The 23,404-nt window shown below is 38.9% G+C and overlaps 1 protein-coding gene across 3 annotated transcripts; it reads left to right on the top strand.

The window, feature by feature from the left end:
• Positions 1-10,575: 10,575 nt before the first annotated feature.
• Positions 10,576-22,046, top strand: rbbp8nl (RBBP8 N-terminal like). 3 transcript variants are annotated; one of them, XM_088407931.1, is made up of 14 exons: positions 10,576-10,690; positions 14,900-14,989; positions 15,083-15,125; positions 15,827-15,922; positions 16,168-16,280; positions 16,664-16,739; positions 16,808-16,965; positions 17,037-17,086; positions 17,690-17,754; positions 18,158-18,896; positions 18,971-19,070; positions 19,161-19,225; positions 20,526-20,718; positions 21,495-22,046. In XM_088407931.1, the coding sequence occupies exons 2-14, from the start codon at positions 14,911-14,913 to the stop codon at positions 21,554-21,556; spliced, it is 1,839 nt and encodes a 612-aa protein (XP_088264057.1). In that variant the 5' UTR covers positions 10,576-10,690; positions 14,900-14,910; the 3' UTR covers positions 21,557-22,046. The 3 variants fall into 3 exon arrangements, with proteins under 3 accessions (XP_088264057.1, XP_088264058.1, XP_088264056.1); XM_088407932.1 differs by having other exon boundaries at positions 18,968-19,070; positions 19,164-19,225; XM_088407930.1 differs by having other exon boundaries at positions 18,968-19,070.
• The last annotated feature ends 1,358 nt before the right edge of the window (positions 22,047-23,404 follow it).

The following is a 23,404-nucleotide window of genomic DNA, read 5'->3' as shown; positions in this document are numbered from 1 at the left end:
TGCATTTCTTGCCGTCCCGGCCCGCAACCAAGGCAGTGGCGCTCCCTTATCGGCCCGTGGAGAGTCTATGAAAACAGGGTGATGTAGGATCCTTATAGGACTCTATGGTGTAATTGACTAATTGCTTTTTCCCCCCCCCCTCCCGTCCGGGGTTCTGCTTTGTGTCAGAGCGGCAGGAGCCTCTAAACACAGACCGCATATTCCCAGAATCTCCCACAGTGTCGCTCTCTCATGCCGTTTGATTGGCTTATTTTAGACATCGTTGCTCATTGGCCGCTTTCAGGACAAACGGCTGTGAAGACAGCCAATGGGACTAAAACAGAGCAAGTGGGTGCTTGGAACAAATGTGAATAATGAAATATAAATCCGAAAGCAGTATGTTGCATTTCCTGTTCTGTCGGGCTTACAACAGGGGTGATATTTTCATAGTATCAATAATAATACCGATAAAACAGCGTTTCCCAGAAGGTCACGGCATTGGACACGGGGACAAGTTGAATGCAAAGGTTGTATCGCTAGATCGCAATGTGCATGTTAATTTTATCGCTATATTTGCAAACACTGTACCAAACATATGTTGGGATATGAAATTACAACATTAGTTGTTAAAAATATCTTAAAGTAGTTAAAGTACCTTGCTGACTGCTAGAAAAGTAGATTTTTGGGGCACCCCTGATCGTGATAAAGTAAATTTGTCGTTTTCTCCATTGTGAAAAGAGATGAGTATGTCGACTTATTTCTAGCAATAACGGCAAGAATGAAAGTTCATCGACATTGAGATGAATTTCGATATTTTGCCAAGAGTAATAAAAGTGCATAAGCTAGAAACAATATTTAAACCTTACGCGATATTTTGCCCAATCCTTTGACCTTTCCGTCAAAGGTATTTCACCTCAAAGGGAAAGGGACACTTTGGAGTTAAAATATCACCCAACATTTCTAACATGGCATGAGCACTTAGGCCTCGCCCACATGTAACAATCTGCATAGTCTCCCTCCCCCCATTATTGTTTATTTAAAAAAAAGTCGCGTCTTATGAAACTGCATATTGCAGTTTCAAAGGAGCTGAAATTTCACCCATGTCAAAGTTTAACATAGGCTAAAATAAACATTGGCTAAAATAAGGCCAGAATAATGTGGAAGAAAATGACCCAAAAATTGTCAAAATACTGCATAGGGGTCCAATCCTTTTATCTTGACGTTTAAGGCCTTCCACATCAAAGAAAAAGCATTGAAATAAGAGGAGCTGAAATTTCACCCGACATGTCAAAGTTCAACATGGCTCGACCACTTATCACACTAGCAGGGGTGCTCCATAGCTTGGCTAAAATAATGCCAGAATAACGTGGAAGAAAATGACCCAAAAATGGTCAAAATGCTGCATAGGGGTCCAATCCTTTTATCTTGATGTCATAGGCCATCCTCATCAAAGGAAAAGCATTGAAATGAGGAGCTGAAATTTCACCCGACATGTCAAAGTAGGGGTGCTCCATATCTTGGCTAAAGTACTACCAAAATGATGTGGAAAAAAATGACCCAAAATGATCAAAATAGTGCAGAAGGGTTCAACAAGGGCTTCTCCCTCCAGCCACACTCCCTTGACTTGAGCATGTTCACCCCGGCCAAGGCTAAGCAATCTGTCTGCGCAGGCGGACTGGAAGGTGATGGGGGTGCAGGTAACCTTATGAGACGTGCCTAATATTGACCATCAGAAAGCCATTTGTTAGCCACCTCTCTCGGCTCGTCTTCGGTCCATCATCCGGCCGGCCGGAAAGCCGCACGCGTCCTCGAGAGTTACGTACGCCGTCTCCCAAAGGCCATCAGTCCATCTCTATTACGCGGAATGAAGATGGATGCGGACATCGGATACGCTCACCGGTCATCCGTTTCACCGTTTCCTCACTGAAAGGGTGCAGCGAAATAAGGGAGTATCGTGTGATGACGCGCATGAGGGGGCAAAAGAAAAAAGCGACGGGGAAAAACGGAGCGCCGCGTTGCTTTTATCAGCAGTCGCACATTACTGTAATCCCAAGCAGGAAGTCCGCTGACGTCCTGGTGGCGGAAGCGCACAGGAAACAGACTGGCATAGGCAGGAAGTCGGCAGGAGTCGCACAACAACGTAGGCAACTTTTTCATGATTGTAAACTCCTGATAAACAAACAAATCAAGAGAAAGGGGACTCTGTGTCTGGGCTACGTGCATACAAGCGGCCAGAATGTGACGGGATCGGCCGAGGCTGATAACGCTTGGGAAAAATGCTATGAAAAGAAGGTTCTTTCTTGCAGTTAGCGAGATTTCCCGTGGGATGTGCACAAATTGTGAAAAAGCACTTGGGATTTGAATTCTCCAATAGGAGCAGTTTACGTCCAAATTAGGGCCCGGGGGCCATTTTAAGCGGCCTGCAACATATACTCAAAATGAAATTTGATCATATTTATTATTCTGTAGAGTAGGGTTCACCAGCTCCAGTCTTTGAGGGCACCTAACCAGCATGTTTTTAGAGCAAGCCTCCTCTGATGCACCTGATTATAATGATCAGCTCGTCAGGAAGCTCAAAACAATCCAGATCATTACTATAGTGGTAGATGTATAATATACATAAATAATGTTATTCGGAGACAGACAGCCAGACAGATAGATAGCACGGAATCAAGCTAGCGAGATAGATAGCATAGAATCAAGCTAGCGAGCTAGATAGCACCGAATCAAGCTAGCTAGACAGATAGCACAGAATCACGCTAGATAGCTAGATAGCACAGAATCAAGCTGGATGGCACGGAATTAAGCTGGCTTGCTAGATAGCATAGATAGCATAGCATTGCTAGTATAGATAGCATAGCATAGCTAGCATAGCTAGATAGATAGATAGATAGATAGATAGATAGATAGATAGATAGATAGATAGATAGATAGATAGATAGATAGATAGATAGATAGATAGATAGATAGATAGCAATATTGCATAGCTGGCTGGACAGGCAAATAGCACTCAAGCTAGATAGATAGATAGCAATATTGCATAGCTAGCTGGACAGGCAAATAGCACTCAAGCTAGATAGATAGCAATATAGTCAGACAGACAGGTAGAATGTATCAGCTCCTCAATTTTAACATCTTCCCTCAGCTCTGAAAATCCTTTCCCACACACAACAGGAGCCTATACTGTTATGCCAAACACAATGACAGCCAATCATTGTCCAGATTAGGGTGTGATTGATCTTTGTTCAATCCCCTACAACGCTAATCAGCATTGTTTGAGATAGAAAATTACCCAGAACCCCGCTCATCGTACTACTGGTACTACTACCACACCATTAAGAAGACTGTTAAAACCTTCGCTACATGAGAGTATGTTACAGTATGCTGGATCCCAGTAAAATAAAATGAACTGAGGTGTGTCTGAATAACCACTTTTTAACGTCTATTGGAGACCGATGAGTTTCCTTAAAGTTCTTGCTGTGTTTTCACCTCTATATGATGTGAGTTTTGGGGGAGTGTGTCATTTCCACTTAAGGAAGAAGTATTTAGTTGATTTGCGGCACAACTGTCGAGTCTTAATGTTTGACATGTCATTCTATGTACACATATCTTAGACATAGTGCTGTATTATAGAAACAGTGGACTCATACATGCCGCTTTTGCCATAAAAGTACTTTTTATTCGGTAATGGCTCCCCGCTCACTTCTTGCTTGACTACCCCAGTTGGCACTTCTCAGTCCAAAGTGCCCTCTATAGAATCCACACGTCAAAGCCTCCAGAACTTTCTAAGCACGGGAGATTTAAAGCCGTTTAAAGCCGCGATCATTTCTCCTGGGCGGAGATGCAAACGTCTGATTTCGGGCTGTTAATTGGCAAAAGTGTCTGGCTGTTCACAGCACAGCCATGCTTTCCTCCCCGTTGTGCCTGACATGCTTAGAGCTGCATAAACATTTACGCAGCAGTAATTTTTAAAGGCCCTCCGTAGTGTCTTGTAAATCTGCTTGCCGCTTTGATGCCTTATCTGCTGGCGTGTATACATGTGTGCCATTGGCAGCCGCGCGTTGGCCGTATTATGGCCGTTCTCTGCAAAAGTTCAAATTATACTTAACCACGGCACATATTACTTCCTATTAAATCAACGTGGCTCTCACAGATTTTTGCAGGGCCTGTAAGTAACTATCCTCCTTCCATAATTCATTGTGTGTAATATATAATGCAGCCGGCATCCTGCGCACAGTTCTTCTGTGATTTAAGGTGTGATGCATAGGGGTAGAACAAGGATGCTATTGTGCCAGGATGTGAGGTCAAAATATAAATTCACAAGGAAGCTTAAGTCTTACCTGATTTGCAGTGCCAACTTTGTACATATATATACTACTTGGCCCCATGATTCAACTTGGTACCCTACCTCCCATCCAGGGAAAATGGAGGAAAAAAAAAAAAATATATATATATATATATATATATATATATATATTGTGGCGGACACTAGGACCATGTCTCTCACCCAGTAGGCATGTCTCTATGATCCTTTGATGCTTTGAACCTGTTGGCTTTGTCTTTGCTGTTTTGGACTTTGTTGTATCAGTTTTGTGATGGCATGCGAAGAGTAAAGATCTCCACTAGCACAGCAACGTGTGGTTTCTTCGCCTCGCCACATTGGTGGTGTTAGTGGAGATCTTTACTCTTCGCATGCCATCACAAAACTGATACAACAAAGTCCAAAACAGCAAAGACAAAGCCAACAGGTTCAAAGCATCAAAGGATCATAGAGACATGCCTACTGGGTGAGAGACATGGTCCTAGTGTCCGCCACCAATGTGGCGAGGCGAAGAAACCACACGTTGCTGTGCTAGTGGAGATCTTTACTCTTCGCATGCCATCACAAAACTGATACAACAAAGTCCAAAACAGCAAAGACAAAGCCAACAGGTTCAAAGCATCAAAGGATCATAGAGACATGCCTACTGGGTGAGAGACATGGTCCTAGTGTCCGCCACACAATATATATATATATATATATATATATATATATAATTATAAAACAGTGATCCCTCCTACTTCGCGGGTTTTCCAGGAAAAAATAAAAATATTTAAAAATAAAAAAATTTAAACAATGCGCAAAAATGGAAAACAAATTGAAAAAAAGCAAAAAAAAGTACCTTATACAGTAAATAACTAAGTAATATTAGTTGATAACTATGTTAAGAATTCTTCAAGCGTTAGTTCGTGACGTTTGTTATCTTGTTTTGAAATTAATGCTTTTAATTTCTCGGGTCGCAATACATTTCCGTTTCCTGTTTTACGTTCCCTTGCGTCATTCGGCTCGTTACTGCGACGTAGTGAATGACAACGTAAGCTCATATTTATAGTTTATTTTCATTTATGTTGATAACGCACCCTACTGCCTATGCTTAGAAAGCGATGGGTGTTTTTTCTGTTTATATTTCTGTTTAAATTACCCGCTAATGTCGGCTAAAAATACAGTAAATTCATAGATTAGTTCGGCAAGTGTTTATATGTTAGTTTACTGACTTTAAGATTGTTGATTTATTATTCAACATATACTACATGATACACCAAACCAGTCATGAGAACAAACTCTCAGCAACCTAAGTAATATTAGTTATTTAATGAATATAAAATAATGTTGGTAATGTTAATAAGGATAATGTAATGTTAAATAATATTAAATCTAATTGACATAGAATTTTATGTATTTACGTATATAAGACTATTTACACATAAATAGAAAAATTTGAAAAGACATATCCATCATTCAACAGAAAACAGGAAACCACCTCTAAGCGTTTAAAACGTTCTTTCGCTCGCAAAGCAAATGTTGACGTCTTTCGGATGGGAGCCCTCAACTCAGGCGTGCAACCTGCTCATAAGATGTGTTAAATGTTGTTTATGTAAGCAGGAGAGCCAGAGGGAAGGACGGCGGTGATTTACAAGCATGTTCGGGTTGGAGCGGGTCAAGGTAATGATCATAAATAAGAGGCGCAGGAGAGGAGGGCGACAAAGAGAGGCCGCATGGACATCATAACAAGTGTACAAGTTCAAATTCCTTCAAGCCGTGAGTGTCGTAACTTACCGAACGTTTTTGCGAGGCCGCGGTTCTCAATGATCTCTTCCTCTCCTTTTTCTGCATGCTTTATGAAATAAACTGTCATCTAAATCACGCGCCAGTAGAATGAAGACCTTGTGTACACATTCTGGCGTGTGAAGTGCATTGTCTTTACTTTTCACAACCTGATAGCACATTTATATTGGTACAATAACATGTTGTACAAATGTGAAAGTTTGGCTTTTATTGTGAATAATGATGGAAAATCATAGCGGTTTTATAACAAATAAATGACAAAATAGATTTCTGGAGGCTGAACAATCCTTTCGGATGATCAACAGCTGATTTAGCATATTATGCTTCATTGTTATTACGTCCTCAAATGGTGGATGTGTGTGTGTGTGTGTGTGTGGGGGGGGGGGGGGGGGGGGGGATAACATTTAGGTTTTATTGAGAGTTTAAGCCTTAAACTTAAACTTGTACAATTTTTAAATCGAGAATGATCTTATTTACAGTCACCGTGGTAAGTGTGTGTTGGGGGGGGGGGGGTCTCTCTCATGGGGGGGCTTTGCAAAAAATAAATGAGAAGAAGCACTGTACTTACTTGAGATAACACCATACGAAAAGGGAGAATCCTTGCCCCGATCAGTTGTAATACCAAAGCCGACCTGTGGGAGGCAGCATTGTGCCACCGAGCATCCAGAATGCTGGAAAATCCAAAAGAAAGTGTAAGCAACTACGCTCCCTGCAAAAATTATACAATCGGAGGATATTTATGAAGTCGTATGTTTTGTAGGAGGAAAAACGCAGAATACAGGCATGAAACGAAACTAAAGTTATTTCAAACGGCAACTGTCTGGCGTTAAAGTGCTTCTAGCGTGGAAATTGGAGCTGCACGATTATGGCCAAAATAATAATCACGACTATTTTGGTCTAAATGAAAATCACGATTATTCATCATGTTTGGTCAAACGTGTGTATTTACTCTTGTTTGATGCGGTGGTTCCTGGTGGTCCACTTGGTGCAACAGCTCCCCAAAGTGTGATCACTAGCAGACTAACGAGGACTTCTGATGCTAGCGTTACTTTGGGGATTAAATTTCACAGGGCGAGTCCATCATTTTTTTCCCCCGTCAGACTTGAGTAATTCAATTTTTTTCCCTTCTGTTTGGTCTAAAAAATTTACAGACATATTTTTTTTTTATGTTAGTGTTTATTAAAACCGTCTTAGTCCTGAACCATCAGACTCCAGTCCACAAGGGCGTGTATCCTGCATGTTTTCCAAGTTTTTCTTTGCAACGCACCTGATTCAAATGATTAGCTCAATAGTGAGCTCTGCAGGGGCATTATAATGGGCCTAAATAAAGACTGTTGTCATAAACATGAACTTTTTTTTCCAGAAAATTAAACAACTATACGAACACCCTCCGGGATTTGTGATGCCATCATTTTTGCCATGGTTTGTATAAACTATTTTCTAATCATCATGCCAATACTGTTTTTAATGAGGTGAATGACTTGTGAGATATTCAACATAACCACTAGGGGGCAGTTAAGACCCTACGAGAAGCTCAATTTGTAACGTAATTGATGAAATTCTAATACTGTACTACCCGTTCGTTTTTCAGCAATATAAAAACCAGGAAAAAGAAAAATGAACGTATTATTACTGAATCAAAATTCGACTAATTAATCAGCTTCTATTGACCTTTCTTTGCAAACATTTGAATACATACCCTTGTTACAGCACTATATTATTAGTCTATTATTTACGCTATGATTAATTTGATCGCTAAATTATTTTTTCACCAACAATTAAGACTTGATAATTTTATGTTTTTAAGTGTCCAAATATTCAATCACAAGTATTTTTTTTTTTTTTCAAAAAATTTCAAGTGTTGGATAAAGTCGTGTTTATAAATGACTGGCCCTATTTTTTTTTTACTTTTTACGAGTGAAAATGGGTAAAAAAAAGTCCTCTATCCCTTTAATTGCTACAATTAAAAAACTAATTTTGCAAAATCTTTATTGAACGATTTCGCTAATGTTCAAATCTTTGATTCTTAAAATGACGAACTATTCGAATTAATTCCAAATTTTAGCAATGCATTTGCAAAGCGTTAGCTCTTGTTCCTTTTGTTTACATTGTTTCATCTACATTTCTCAAACAATTTAATGACTATCGGTCGGGGAAGGGAAAAAACTGAATATCCAATACACAAGCAAAACGACACCATTAACGATAATGTGTTGCCAGTCCATTAGCGAAACCTATATGTTGACTTTGCCTTTTTCTAGTTATAAATTGTTTTTCACGGCAATCCGCTTTACTAGGTGGGGAGATGGGAAGAATTACTGCTTGGCGATGAATTACAGACTTGACTTTTCATCCTGGTGTCCCCCTGCAAACTTGCACATCCACCTTGATCTCAAAAATGAAGAAAAAAAAAAGCTTTAACTTGCCTTTAAAACAGAGGACGAATCAATTCAGTCGATAGATATCCTGTATTTTTGGAAGGTAACGAGGCCCTCTAGTGAAAAAAAGGGGAAATTACAACATGTGGAAGGATAGCCCTATCAATTTTATCACCACGCCAACTAATCATTGACCTTGAAAAGCTTTCACTTTGGCGACACTGACATGTGTGCTCTAAGTGAAATTTAAAAGTAAATTTTAAAAGTAATTTTAACGGCGTGTTCACTGATCAAACATGCAACCTTGAACCAAAACCATCCATGGAACCTATTTGATGATCGAGGGCAATGGTTCCCCACCTTTTTTCAGTGATGTACCCCCTGCGAAATATTTTTTTTCAGCCAAGTACCCCTTAACTAAAGCGTATTTGGGTTAAAAAAAAAAAACTTAAAACATGCCATCAGCGTCTGTCTTATTAAACTTTACACTCTTTCAAACTTCATTTATGTTGGGCCACAAAAAAAATTATCAACCTAAAGTGTAGCTAGCTAGCTAGCTTGATCCCATGCTATCTAGCTAGCTAGCTTGATTCCGTGCTATCTATCTGTCTGTCTCCGATAAACATAAAGTGCCAGACCTGTTCTCAAAAAGAAATAATAAAAATTAATATTTGTCTACAGAAAAATAGTTAATAAGTTAGTAACAACTTTGTTAACAGGAACAGCGGCAAGGGCTAAATGACGAAGGGAGAACGTAAACAGAAAATCCAGCGCGACCTTCCAGATTAAAAGCAGATATTTCAAATTAAGATAAAACAATAAAAAAGTAAACAATACAAACTGGAGTGCTTGAAGAATGCTTAACGCAGAATAAATTTCATCTTAATGCCCCTTTTTGTGAACACTTTCAGATGTTGGTTCGGTCTGCTTGCTTCTTTTAATACAAATACAGTAGACCCCCGGTCTACGACGTCCCCGCCTTACGTTTTTTTTTTTCAGGTTACAATGTGTCATGCAACATTTTTTTGTCTCCTCTTTACGGTATTTTTCCCGCTTTACCACAAAAACAACTGCCATGACCCTAGGGGTTGACTATTTGTGTTGTTTTGACTCCATCTGCAGACTTTTTTAGGTAATTGCTCTTATTTTCTGGTTCCGTCATACTGCCTGTGCTGCAACGCTCACTCAGATGCTGGTCTGCTATTGGTCTGCATCACGACTCCCTAAGATACTGGTCTGCTATTGGTCGGCATCACGGTCAAAATGGCGGCATGCTACGGACTGGATCTCTATATCTTCTGAGTGCTTAAAATAACTATTTATTGTGCATTTTACTACTAATTCAAACTGGAAAGCGTTAGCCATGGGTCCCAAGATTGCTTGTGATGTTGAAGAGAGCAGAAAGAAGATGATTTTATATGGAAATGAAACCGGAGATAATAAAGAAATACAAAGCTAGCCTAGCCTAGGCTAACCTTACTGGGAAATGTGGCAAGAACAAGCTCGTCACATAAAGGTAAATAAGTCCTTTCTACATTTTTATTTATGATGTTTAACCATATACATGTATATTATGTGCGTATACGTAGCACTTACTATACTATTTTGACACCAATTTTTAATATGTATATACAATTTTGATGTTTTTACCTGGGCTTTTACATGCATTAGCGAATTAAGGTTTGGATACAGCGAATTCGGCTTACGATTATCTATGAATGAATAAATCTCCAGGGCGACCCCTGATTTTAGAATCAGAAATCTAACGTAGCCTCTTCCGGTTTGTGGCGCCGTATAAAAAATATGTTTGCTTATCATTTTCCATCGGAGAATACTTTGTTAAACGCGCATTTCTTGCAGTGTATAAACTGATATCATACTGCGTAATATACTACAATAGGGATGTGTATTGGCCTGCGACACTTACCCAATCGGTCCCGTCCCTCTATCCCCACAGGGCTTTATGGGACCGGTTTGGCCGGTTATGTGAGATTTCAGCAGAACTGGAATATCAAGGGAGAACTTGCCCAGGCCTCAGTGTTTGTGTTCCTCAAGTGAACAACCGCTCGGACCGGTTTCCTGGGGTGGGGAGATGAAGGATGGGAGGGTGTAAGACAATCTCGCTCGCCATACTTTTTTCTCGGTGTGTCCGTATCACTCAGTCCATCCGTAGAGAGAAAAGAGGGAAAAAAGAAGGGGAGTCCGCAGAGTGGCCTTATTGTGTGAGGTGAGTTTGGGGGTCCTGCCGCGGTTCACCTTTTAGGGGGTACGACTTTGCCGACGCGAGTGGGGCACAGGCGGCGGTGGTGGTGCGAGGACAGGAAATCTTCATGGGCTAGATAGGTATTAGCATACGTGCTCATTAGCATGCGTGCGTGCGTGGAATGAATGCGTTTGATGTGTTCCTAATGTTGGTCAATTTGATTCATTTTTGGTGGTCATTTTTATTCCCCTTCACCCACAATGCATCAGAGGTGAGTTAGGTCACAGTATCAAAGGTTTGAAAAGTAAAGCTGGGATCAGGAGGTCAATTTTTGCCTAAATGAAAACTATTGAATTTATATCAAACGCTGAAATGCTTTTTAATTGTTTTTAATGATATGGCTTGAGCGTCATCTGATGTGTAGTACGCGTGCGTCCGTGCGTGTCTTTGTGTTGGCTCATCAGAAAGACAGACAGGTCTTCTCTTGCACCACAAAGACCAGCCTTCGCCCGGCATATCCTGACTTGTTGTGGAAGGCGTTTGAAGCTCCAGTTCTAAATCGAGACGAACATTAAAAGCTTACGGTTATGGCCTGAAAATATGAATGAGATTCAACCCGTTGAAATGGATTCATTTTGAAACGAACGCCACCCAAGTTCAAGTTCACCTCGTTCCTGTGTGGAGTTTGCATGTTATCCCCGTGCCCGTGTGGGCACTCCGGCTTCCACCCGCTCTCCATGAATAAGCACGGCAGGTGTATTGGACATACTAAATTAATTGTCCTTAGGTGCGATTGGGCGCGATTGGCCGGCAACCAGATCAGAGTGTTACCCTTTCCCCTAGCCGGCTGGGATAGCCGCTAGCAAGCCTGCGACCCTTGTGAGGATAAGCGGCTCTAGAAAATGGATGTCTACACGCAATCTGATCATGTTCCGTATTTTCCGCACTATAAGGCGCATCTAAAAGCCTTCATTTTTTGAAAAAGCTGATGGTGCGCCTTATAATCAGGTGCGCTTTATATATGAGATTGGGATTGGTAGATGGGGAATGAAGTGATAAAGTAAGCTTTACCTCTTTCTTTTGTGTGTTTACACTTGAACAAGGTTGCTCATATTCACATTGAGTTATTATGCTATTGAGAGTTTAGAGTTATTATTGTTGTTGCTTTGAATTTACTATTGAAAAAGTTTAAAAATATGTAAATAATTGAGGGTGCGCCTTATAATGCGGTGCGCCTTATAGTGCAGAAAATACGGTAGTTTAACAAGACAAGCAACCCAATTTGAGTCAAGAATTGGCCAAATTGCTCCTAATATATATATATATATATATATATACACAGTATTAAGAGAGAGAGGCTGTGAAAGAGAGAGAGCGTTCCATTTTTGTAGACCGGCAACATTCTTGCGCTGGCACACGAAGAGTGTCGGACTGGAAATGAGCCATTTTCCTTAACATTGTGCGCTTCAATATCATGTCAAAGCAGAGTTGTTGCAATGCAATTACAACCAAAATGAACACTTTAAATTGTTCGTAGGTTTTAATGTGGCATCGGTTCCACTAAACATAATAAGGAGAAAGAGAAAGAAATTGTTTTTGAAGTAGAGTATCGACTCCAATTTAGTTCACTTTTTTGTAGAATTTTCAATGATTTTATGATGTTGTATGATGAATTATTGTTTCAATTTTTACACAATTTGTATTTATATACCATTATGTTTTTTTTTTTAATGATTATTAGCCTTTTTTGGGCCAAAGAAAGTAAGAAAGTTCAATAATAATTTTAATGACCTTATTTTTCAGACTTAAACCCACACTGGTATTTTAGCGGCACCACCAAAAAAAGCAGAAAAACATTTTTTTCTCGGTTAAACCACATCGCACTATAAGCCGCAGGTCGTAAAATCGGATATTTACACAGAAAGATGGAATATGGAGCTTTTATACCTTTTTTTATTTTTTTATTCAAAACCATTGTTTTAATTCTCCCCTTCCTGCAACAGTGTCAACATACAAATTGCACATAATTCATAAATATAATCATACATATACAATCACATATGTATATATCGAATTACACGTCACAAACTTTTATTCATTCATTTTATACATGTTTTTTTTATCTTTTCAAGACTATACAGTACTGTACTTTAAAACTCTTTTTGAATACAGCCACTGATTCATATGTTTTCAGTTATATTTCATAATATATGCACAAAATGACAGATGAATGTACACATTTGTTTGACTAGTGGACTGCCTCCTGGTGGCTTGCAAAAAAAAAAAAAAGCAGATAAGCCTCATTTAGCTATAAACCACAGGGCTCAAATCATGAGAAAAAAATTGCGGCCTATAGTACGAAAAATACGGTAATAAAATGCACAATGTGACAGCAAAAATAATAACGCAAATACATTTTGTCTTCAAAGTAGTATTTACTCAATCAAACAAACATTTGCCAAAACGTCCTTGCGTTTGGCCTCAAGGGCGATTGTTGGCGGTTACACATTTGTAAACGGCCTGATCTCGGCAAAGGTCACAACTTTCGGCAAATTCTGTAAATGATGTCCCACCCGCATACTTCTGCAGACATATGCGCATTCTGGAAAAAAAACCAAACTGTTTTGTGTACTTGACACACAGAGTTCATGTCGCCTTCCTCGGGCCTGGCTGGACCAGTTCAGCCAGTTGTAATCATTGTCAATATGACAACCAAATTTGACAAGCAAAATGTGGTGCGGCGCTTTCACGCAGGTGCGTGGCAGCTTCCTTTTTAAGCAATTAGCATTCAAGCGCTTTGCTAGGAGACAATGTAAGATTTGGACTGTTTTTCATTACAGACAGCAGGCGGTGCTGCATTTACAATTGTTCGAAGCTATAAAAGACATGGCGGCTACCGGAGGGGTGCCACCCCCCTATGTAATATCATTTCATGATAACAAGACCTATGATTACATTTAAAACATACTGTTGGTTGTTAAGAACACATTTTAAATGCATAATCATTTAATTTATTCCTTTTAAATGAAAAATGCTCTAAATTTTACACATTGTCCCTTTAAGAAAAGTGTGAGAAAGTTGCGTGCCTTCTGCTACAAAGCTCTATTTATTTGGAATGATCAGATTGCATTAGAGCTATTATTAACTTAGATCAGTGATTCCCAAACTATGACCCGCGGGCCGAATCCGGCCCGCTTCCGCATTTTGCCCGGTCCCAGAAAGAATATTGGAGACACATTGTTTTTTTGTTTTTTTTCCTTTCAGATTACGCATTTTTTTTCCATGTCAAGATCTCATAAAGGGGTATTAATATTTGGTGATTTGTAACACCATTATTATTATAAATGTTATTTTATTTTTTCCCCTGTTAAGTTCACGAAAAAAAGATGTTAATACTTGGTTATGTGTGGCGTTAATATTGACATATTTCCTGGTCAAGATCCCAAAAAGGGCTGTTAATATTTGATTATGTATGACATTAATAATGTTATTTCGACATCTCTGTGATCATAACACTTTTTGCGACAATCTGAGAAGAGAAGAGTAATGTGGCCCCAGATAAAAACGTTAATAAAAAAGCGAACGGCGAAGTGCACATTAAATATGAGCTCACCAATAACGACAAACTCATTTGAGCCTGTAGCTTGCTGCCGCCTCAAAATGTTAAAAAATTATGATTAATCGATTAAATCAATCATATAACCGAATTATAAATGCTACTCATTTCAATACAATTCATTTGAAAAAACAATTGGGATTTGGAATAAGTTAAACTTATTTGTATAAATGTTTGTACCCCTCGAATATTTCTATTTTTCTTTTATCTTTTTTATTGGTATTTTATTTTAAAATTTGTTATTTTTATTCCTTTGGATTCCTTTTCTCTGTATTATCATATTTATCTTCTATGTGTTTTGCTAATTGTTTATATTTATATTATTATGATGTTCTTGTATTTCTTAAATAGAATTGAAATTTTGGGCAATAGAGAAAATTGACAGCAAAACCAACCCAAAGAAAATCATCCTTGTTTTTACACAAAAATATTTGTAGATTTTTAGGATTTCATGATTGTTTTTTTTCTTGATTAGTGTACTATGTTGGCTAAATACCATCCTGCTTTTGCTGCTGTATTTTAGAAATAATAGTAACGCTTCAGCAGGAATACTCTGACGCAACATCCAAAAATGTGCATCTGCTATAAATCTGTAAAAATACAAATTCTCCCTCCAGCCTGTCAATCCATGTCCAATTTGAGAGTGATGGAGAGCTTCAGTGAGCTGCTTTTTAAACTCAGGGAGGTGCACGAGCGAGAGCTTGAGGGTAAGAGCAAACACACAGATTTGATTTTTTTTAAAGATGCATAATCGGTGGTTCGAATACCACACTGGTGATTGCGCTGTGTTTGACTTTCAGGTTGGCAGATGAAGGTGCAAGAATTGTCCAACAAGAAGGGTTGGTGAGTGAAATGTTACAGTTTTGGTTGTTATTTCTACATTTATTATATTCAAGACAAGCAGTCACTTTGCAATGCATTTGTAACGTCTATGTTTAATATTAAGGTAGTTCTCAATTGTGACGTGTGGGGACTTTGCGTTTGTTGAATGAAGTGTAATTGCAGATACATGCCACCAGGTGGTGCACTCTCATTGTCTGAGTCTGCTAGAGTTTTACTTTGTAAATGGTTGTCAACAGCATTTGTTTTGCAAATCGCAATCACGCTTCATGCGATTTATGAGGGTTTGGGATTTCAGGCATTGATATGCACTTTACGTTATTTTTTTCAGTTTCAGACTAACCGGTAAGCTGTATAAAACCCCAGTAAAAATGTATCATTTGTGAAAATTGATTGGTATTTTTTTGTTTCGTTATTGTGAAAAAGGATGCAGTGTTAAGTATGATCATACATTTTTTTTTTTATAGATAATGTTCTTATCTATAGTCGCAAGTGTGGGGGGGGTCGTAAAATGTTTTCTTTTTCTTCGTGGGGACTTTGCAAAAAATAATTGAGAATTGCTGTAAATCAATACCCAAATTTAGCGCTTTGATTCCAGGAGAGTTCGAACACGGATTTTTCCAAAACTCTTGTACTGTCCAAGAAAACAGCATACATACATATTTGAGTACAATGAGAAGACTCATACTGATTTGTGTTTTTAGTGATTCAAAACGAATGGAAGAGCTGTTCACAAAGAACCAGCAGATGAAGGAGCAGCAGCGATTACTCACTGAAAACATCAAGACCCTTGAGAACAGGTATTTACTCCTTTAATTCTATTGCAAATGTAAAATATCAAATATGTGCATGTATGTGTGTGTATTATATATGCAAAAAGACGCGTGCACTCCTACAAGACACGTGATTGGCTCATTTATATATATATATATATATATATATATATATATATATATATATATATATATATATATATATATATATATATATATATATGTATGTATGTATTTTTTTTTTTTATGCTCTTGTGCGGTGCAACTCACAGGCTGAGAGCAGGCCTGTGTGATCGATGTACAGTCTCTCAGGAAGTGGCCAAAAGAAGACAGCAGGAGTTTGAAGTCTCTCAGATGCAGACCATCCAGCACATAACCCTGCTAGGTAAATAGATATTGCATATCAGCTATAAATGTATTTTTTTACAGTTTAAAATGTCATCCTTAGTCTTGATTTCTGTTAAAAAGTTTGACTGACTTATCTGATTGTTTTGTTTTGATTCCCTTTAGCGTAGCTCCATCTAGTGGATGCATAATGCAACCCCAGCCACTACTTTAGCTTCTATTCTCTGCGCCTTATAATGTGGCATCGCTCCATACATGAAAACAGTTTTAAAATGGGCCATTGATCGAAGGTGCACCTTGTAATCCAGTGCACATTTTAGTGCGGTAAAAAGTCGCAGGACCAGTATTAAAAAATGTGAGTTTTGAAAATCTTTTGTGTTCATCTAGTATTCATCATTGCATTCCTTCTGTGTTGTCTATTAGCCGGAGAGATAAATAGTCTCAAAAAGGAAAACAGAAGACTTCAAGACGAGATTGCTCATCTAAGAGAAGCACTTAAGTAAGTACATGATGACACGGCGAAAGCTGATTTAAAGTACGTGCAACCAATGACCTCTCATCATACAGCCACACCCCTTTGGAGACTAGAGCAAACACCTCCCCTGACCTTTCACCTTCATCGGGACCCGAGTCTCTTATCACCATGGCGACTGGCAGAACCACCGCCGACCAACCACTAGATGGCAATGTTGCTTTGAAAACGGACACAAACCAAATGGCTGAAGGTGAGGTCGAAAACTACCCAGTTTTTACTTCACGTTCTAAATTATTGGCTGCTTCTTTTTTCACTTCACAGAACCTCAGTCAGAGCATAGACAGCTGCAAGCAATAAGCAAGAGTCATTTTGTAAGTTCGTTCCTTTGTTTTTATCTTTGTGAAGTTCCACACACACTGGAAGAGGGATGCTGGGAAAATGTCATTATTTACGAAGGATGTTCCGTTCCCAATTACGTGATCGCGAATCGGGCGTGAACGCATCATTTTCTGCTAATCAGAATCGTTGGAAAAGATCGGGCTTGTTTATTTATTCATTTTAAAGTGCTACAATGTACAATATAATCCACAGGCACATTTCCGACATTCATCATAACACAGCACAGCCACTGGAAGCTAATTTCAATCTTGTCTAATTCAATAGTGAAAATGCTGGTGAATATGGAAGCATTTTCACGTGACAAGTGGGAACAGTGCAACAATGACTTGCAGTGTGTGCAAGTTGACGTTTTGACGTGGTGGAAATGATACAGCTTTGTTTAACAAAAATGATTTTAAAGCCTTGTGCTCAATACTGGCAATACTGGCAAATGGTGATTGTGACATCTGTATTGTTTACATTTATCAAGCTTATTACAAAGACAACAAAAAGACATATCCGTTGCTTTGTCCTATATTGACCAGGAATCTCATGAGCTGAGTATGTAGTAATTGTCCATTTTGCCTTTCCTTAAGTCTCTAGCAACATTCACGTCGCCGTCCTGGAAGACAGAAAACAGCGCAGCTCATGGCGAGAGGAGGTAACTTATTTCAATTCGATTTTATTTAAGTGCCGCTGATTCACGACTGAAATAGCTGCATGTGGAGCAGTTCTAGAAGCACCTTCATGGGTCAGATTTCACACAGAGACAGAACAACGGTGGTGTTATTGATAGTAACCCTTCCTTTCTACAAAATGTAATATCAAAAGCGGCCAGAGATGGCGCCAAAAAACAAACATCAAACCAACCAAAGCATAAATTAATAAACTGTTAAAAGGATGAACAAACTTGGTTCCAAAACATCATTATTTTAGGTGTGGGCCATGCGGCCCGGTACAAAAATTCCTAAATTCATGTCGCAAACAGGAACGTGAACCGACTTATTTCGAGTCTTGAATAAGATTTCCTGTTTGATTATTTGCTCACTTTTTCCCCCCCCTAGATGTCACATAGCGGGATCCCTGGACCAGACTCACCTTGTACCCCCTCAAGCTCTCCTCCTGAGAACGTCCTCGTCCTCACTCAACGCTGATGTGGATCCAGCCAGACATACAATCAAAACCCCCGTCCCCTGTCGTCCCCAACCCATCAAAAGCAGTCCTGTGCCCTTTCCTTGGTCCATACCTGATACTTCTGCTTGGTCCAACAGGTCCTCTTCGGGCACCAACATGGTGAGCCCACCTTATCCCAAACCCAATCTTCCTCGATTTCCAAACTTGACCCCGCCAAGCCAGCACGCCGGCATTTCGAGCATTCAAGACCATATATACGGGTCTCAATGGCAGAAGCATAACCGCTTCCAAGGCCCCGTGAAAGAACCAACCGTGGTATTTAGGTTGAAGAATCTATCAGAACACACAGGGACACCGAGTAGGTCTCAGGAGAAGAAGCACGTGCAGCCATCCAGCGCGGAAAAGGTTTCCGGGGACGGGCTCAGAGATCTCTGCGACGGTCCTCTCGATCTGTCCGATAGGGGAAAGTTAAAACCGAGCCAAAAAACCAGACAAGAACTTTCTCCACCCTCACACGAACAAGAGGATCGGAACAAGAGAATTGAAAATGAATTGATGCAGAGTCTTCCCGGATATGGTCAAGCATCATCGCCTCCCGTGTCTCGATCTTTGGCAACGCCGTTACCTCTGCTCGCGCAACAAGAAGAAACCACGCAACAAAAACACAAAGTAGGTACCTGGAGCAAGAACATTGAACACGGGGACGTCATCTGGTCTGTCATATCGTGGTTTTATCCCAGCAGGTGGAAAAGGAGAACATGGAGCAGAAAAGAGAGGCCAGTGGAAAGCTAGAGCAAAGCAATGGAAAAAAGGTTCCCGCCCTCACTATATCACTACGTCCAGGTAATCGTAAATTTGACAAAGTGTCTCGGAATTCATACCTTCACCAAGTCAAGCTGCGTTTAACTCGGATATGTCTTGTTTTTGGAATAGTAGTTGTGCTGGAGAGTATGAATTCTGCTCTTCAAAACCAAGGCACCTTAGCATCTAACGGCAAGGTAAGATGATGCTGAGACCAGTCACAGGGATTAAAGTTCTCCGTCTCCATCATGGATGTCTATCAAAACATGAAAATGTAGGATAAAATGTCATATGCAGTTATATATGCTGTTGTTTTTGCCGCTTGTCACATGTTGTGCCTGCCTGTGTGCACATGCTTCTTCACCTCTTCTCCAGCCTCTCCATTCATCTGAAATATTAACCCTAAATAGCAAATTTTCCGCACTATAAGGCGCACCTAAAAGCCTATTTTTTTTAAGCCGATGGTGCGCCTTATAATCAGGTGCGCCTTATATATGGATTAATATTGGGATTGGTAGATGGGGAATGAAGTGATAAAGTAAGCTTTACCTGTTTCGTTTGTGTGTTTACAGTTGAACAAGGTTGCTCATATTGACATTGAGTTATTATGCTATTGAGAGTTTAGAGTTACTATTTGAGTTATTATTGTTATTACTTTGAGTATTACTATATTATGATTGAAAAAGTTTTCAAATATGTCATTAATTGAGGGTGCGCCTTATAATCCGGTGCGCCTTATATGTGGAAACGTTTTCAAATATGTCATTAGTTGAGGGTGTGCCTTATAGAAAATACGGTATGTATAATCCTCCAACTTCTTTATCTCTTCTCCTTGTATCTTCACTCGTCCTTTGAGGTCTCACGCATTCACACATACATAGTCTGTCTTGCTGCAGCTAACCTTCATTTATTTTTTTCCCGGGGCGAACCACCATGGCTCTAGCTTCTCCTCCACCTGTTCCTAACTAGAGATTACATCATCTGAAAACATCATAGTCCATGGACATTCCTGTCTAACTTCATCTGTTGGCCTGTCCATCACCATGGCAAACAAGAAGGGGCTTAGAGTTGATCCCTGATGCATCCCACCAACATTTCAAACTCCTCTGTCAATTTTACAGTTCCTCACCGGATTTTCTTCAAATTGACAAAACCTGCATCTGTAGTGCTCCCGTTTTTGGCATGAAACCATAATGCAGCTCACAAATGCTCACTTATGCCTTAGCTTCAACTATTTTTCGTTGTATGGCTCATCTACTTTATTAATCCCTTCAGTCATCATTTTTATAGTGAAATAAGTTGATGGGCTGATAAGGAGAGTTCACCTTATTTCATTTTGCGACCCATATTTACGTAAGCACCGTTTGTGATCTGTTAGGCGACAAAGATTGATTGTGATGTGTCGTTAATCTTGTTTTTATTGTGGAAATATTTGCCAAAAGCAACATATTTCAGAACTATTTTAATAAGGAAAATGATCATATCTCTTTTACATAGTCATCACCACCAACAATCGAACCGGGAACTTCAGAGGAGCACGTGGAAGAGGGGGAGGAAGGGGAGGGTGAAGAACCGGCGGAGGAGGAAGAGGAGCAGGAGGAAAACGTATCAGACCAGGAGACCAATCACAGCTACAAGAGGAAGAACTTATTCGTGGACACGGAAATGGAGCGACACTCAGACACGGACGGTAAGCATCAATTTGATATTTTGAGTAAGCGTCTGTTTTCTTAATTTGGTCATGTGACATTCACAAGCCTAAACCTTAATTGGTTCCTGATCACCTGTGATATAATCATCAGTTGACAGAAAGGGCTAAAATGGCTGTCGCCTGTGTTATTTATACTCCACAGTTGCAATATTAAACAGAATATTGTGTTTAGCTCAATAGGGTTACATCGAACCAATTGTCGCGAAAAATAAAAAAATCTTTAAAGGGACAATGTGTAAGATTTAGATCGTTTTTTCATTACGGACAGCAGGATGTGCTGCATTTACTGTTCTCCGTAGCTATAAGAGACATGGCAGCCTCCGGAGGGGTGCCACCCCCCCATGTAATATCATTTCATGAGAGCTAGGTTTATAATTATTTTTAAAACATACTGTTGGTCGTTAAGAAGACATTTATTTGCAAGTTTTTGAAATTTATAATCAATTTATTCTTTTTTAGCGAAAAACGGTCTAAATCTGTTTTTCATTACGGACAGCAGGAGGTGCTGGAGGTAATGCATTTACCATTGCCCGTAGCGATAACAGGAGGGGTGCCACCCCCCACGTAATATAATTTCATGATAACTAGACCTGAGATTAGATTTAAAACACACTGTTGGTCATTAAGAATTTGCAAGTTTTTGAAATTTATAATCATTTAATTTATTACTTTCTGATGAAAAACGGTCTAAATCTTGCACATTGTCCCTTTAAGGTGGCCTTCCGCTTTTAAATTCTCTTCTGTTTTCTTCACAGTCATGGCAAAATCAAAGAAGGTCAAGATCACAGTGAGAGCTCAGGAGAAGACCTCCAGCTGAGCTATTCCACCCCCCCCCCCAAAAAAAAACATTACCTGCAAAGTGTCCCTTTAATTGCATGTAAGTGCTGAAAGAGTTTCTCACTCTGCTAAAATTACAAAAAAAGAGAACTGTGACGCAAATATCCCCCCCAAGTGAATCCAAGCAGTATTGCCGATGACAACACAACATGGCAATCCCAAAGTGTCTCAAGCTCGATGGAAATGCTTGCAAATTGTTACCATGTGACTTTCTGTGGCTTGTTTTCTCAATGCCCCGAAACACTTATGACACCAGCCATGTCATTTATGAAACCATAACGACAAAGAAACTTTCACTGTGACTTGAGCGGCTGTAAGGAACACAACAGTAATCATTCCCATGGATAAGTATTATATTGTTTTCACACAGTCGAGAATTGTTGTCTAATAACTCATTCAATTCCAAATACATATTTATGTAGGTTTTTTTTTTTCATCTAATAGTCCAGATAGTAATACCTAGAAGTTCTGAAACCATCAATAATATATATATATATATATATATATATATATATATATATATATATATATATATATATATATATATATATATATATATATATATATATATATATATATATATATAAAACCACCTTGTTTTATACAAATAAAAGATGTTTTTATTTTTTATTGAAAACTTCCTTGTCTTCTATAAATAAAAAATGTTTTCCTTCTCTTTTGAACATATAACTGTATTTATAGTTATTAATGTGTTGATTCTTTATTTAGATTTTGTTAATGTCAATGAAATTTGCGTTTACATCTTAAATCAATCAATCAATCCATTAATCAATCAAAATGGCTCATACTAAGTACTAAAGTAATCAAGTATCTAATTAAGTACTAAAGCAATCCATTTCATGACAAAGTACATAAAGTACAATTAAAAATAATGTAATCGATTATGTAAGTATGTAATTAGATTAGTCACCAAAGTTATCAATTACTTTAGTATTCAGTTACCTAAAATATTGATTACTTTAGTACTTAATTTTGTTCCAGACATTTTTATAGCCTCATTGAGCCAAACAAAAGAACAAAAAAATTCAGAAAATATATACACAAATTTTAACAAGTACCTAGATTGAATGTCTCGAGACATCAAAAAAAAAAAAGCAAAAATGTTTGGAATTGAATGAGTTATAAGAACTTAAATGGTAAATTTCTCATGCATTGCGCTCTTTTAATAACAATTTATCCAAAATGCTTTGACAAGTGAGTGGAAAACGAAGCCTCATGAAGCACTTGCGATATTTTTTTACTCCTCTAGATGGGGCTCCTGGTTTAACAAATAAGGCTACCGTAATAGAATTGTATCAAATTCACACTGCATCTTCAAAGCAAGAGCGCCATCTAGAGGACGGAACAATATCACAAGTGTTTCACGAGGCTTCATTTTCCCATCGCTAGCTCTGTGAGCGTTGCATCGTATCAGCTTTTACTGTCATCCTGTTTATGAAACATGTTTGTAACTTCACTTTCCTGACATCGGTGTCAGCGCTGAGATATTTATAAGATTTATAAAGTCCCCTTCCTCTCGCCTCTGAAGGCTTCAGTGGCCCAACAAAGGGAAAATCGAACAATTTCCTCTTCCTCTTTTTCATTTTCAAAATGCACATATTTTGCAACTTCTAAGTTTCCACTTACAGCTGTGACAGCATCTGTTCTTGCGGAAGGGCGCGTGTGATAAAACTACACTTACAATGTCGGTTTAATTATAGACTGCTGCAAAGTCACTGTGGTTCTCGTGCGCCTCGCCAGCGCTCATTTTATTTGCTGTGTCATTTGTTTTTCCATAAAGGCAGTTATTATATCTGTTCTCTTTAAC

Source organism: Hippichthys cyanospilos, chromosome 2 (assembly GCF_059441005.1).
Source record: "Hippichthys cyanospilos isolate Australia breed blue-spotted pipefish chromosome 2, RoL_Hcya_1.0, whole genome shotgun sequence".
NCBI lineage: Eukaryota > Metazoa > Chordata > Actinopteri > Syngnathiformes > Syngnathidae > Hippichthys > Hippichthys cyanospilos.
The sequence above is the reverse complement of the archived record's forward strand: the minus strand, read 5'-3'. Positions and strand labels throughout refer to the sequence as shown.

Coding starts and splice junctions, on each gene's coding strand:
- rbbp8nl (XM_088407930.1), top strand. CDS start 14,911: ATGTCCAATTTGAGAGTGATGGAGAGCTTCAGTGAGCTGCTTTTTAAA. Junction 16,966..17,036: donor CACAAACCAAATGGCTGAAG/GTGAGGTCGAAA, acceptor TTCACTTCACAG/AACCTCAGTCAGAGCATAGA. Junction 18,897..18,967: donor CCACGCAACAAAAACACAAA/GTAGGTACCTGG, acceptor GTTTTATCCCAG/CAGGTGGAAAAGGAGAACAT.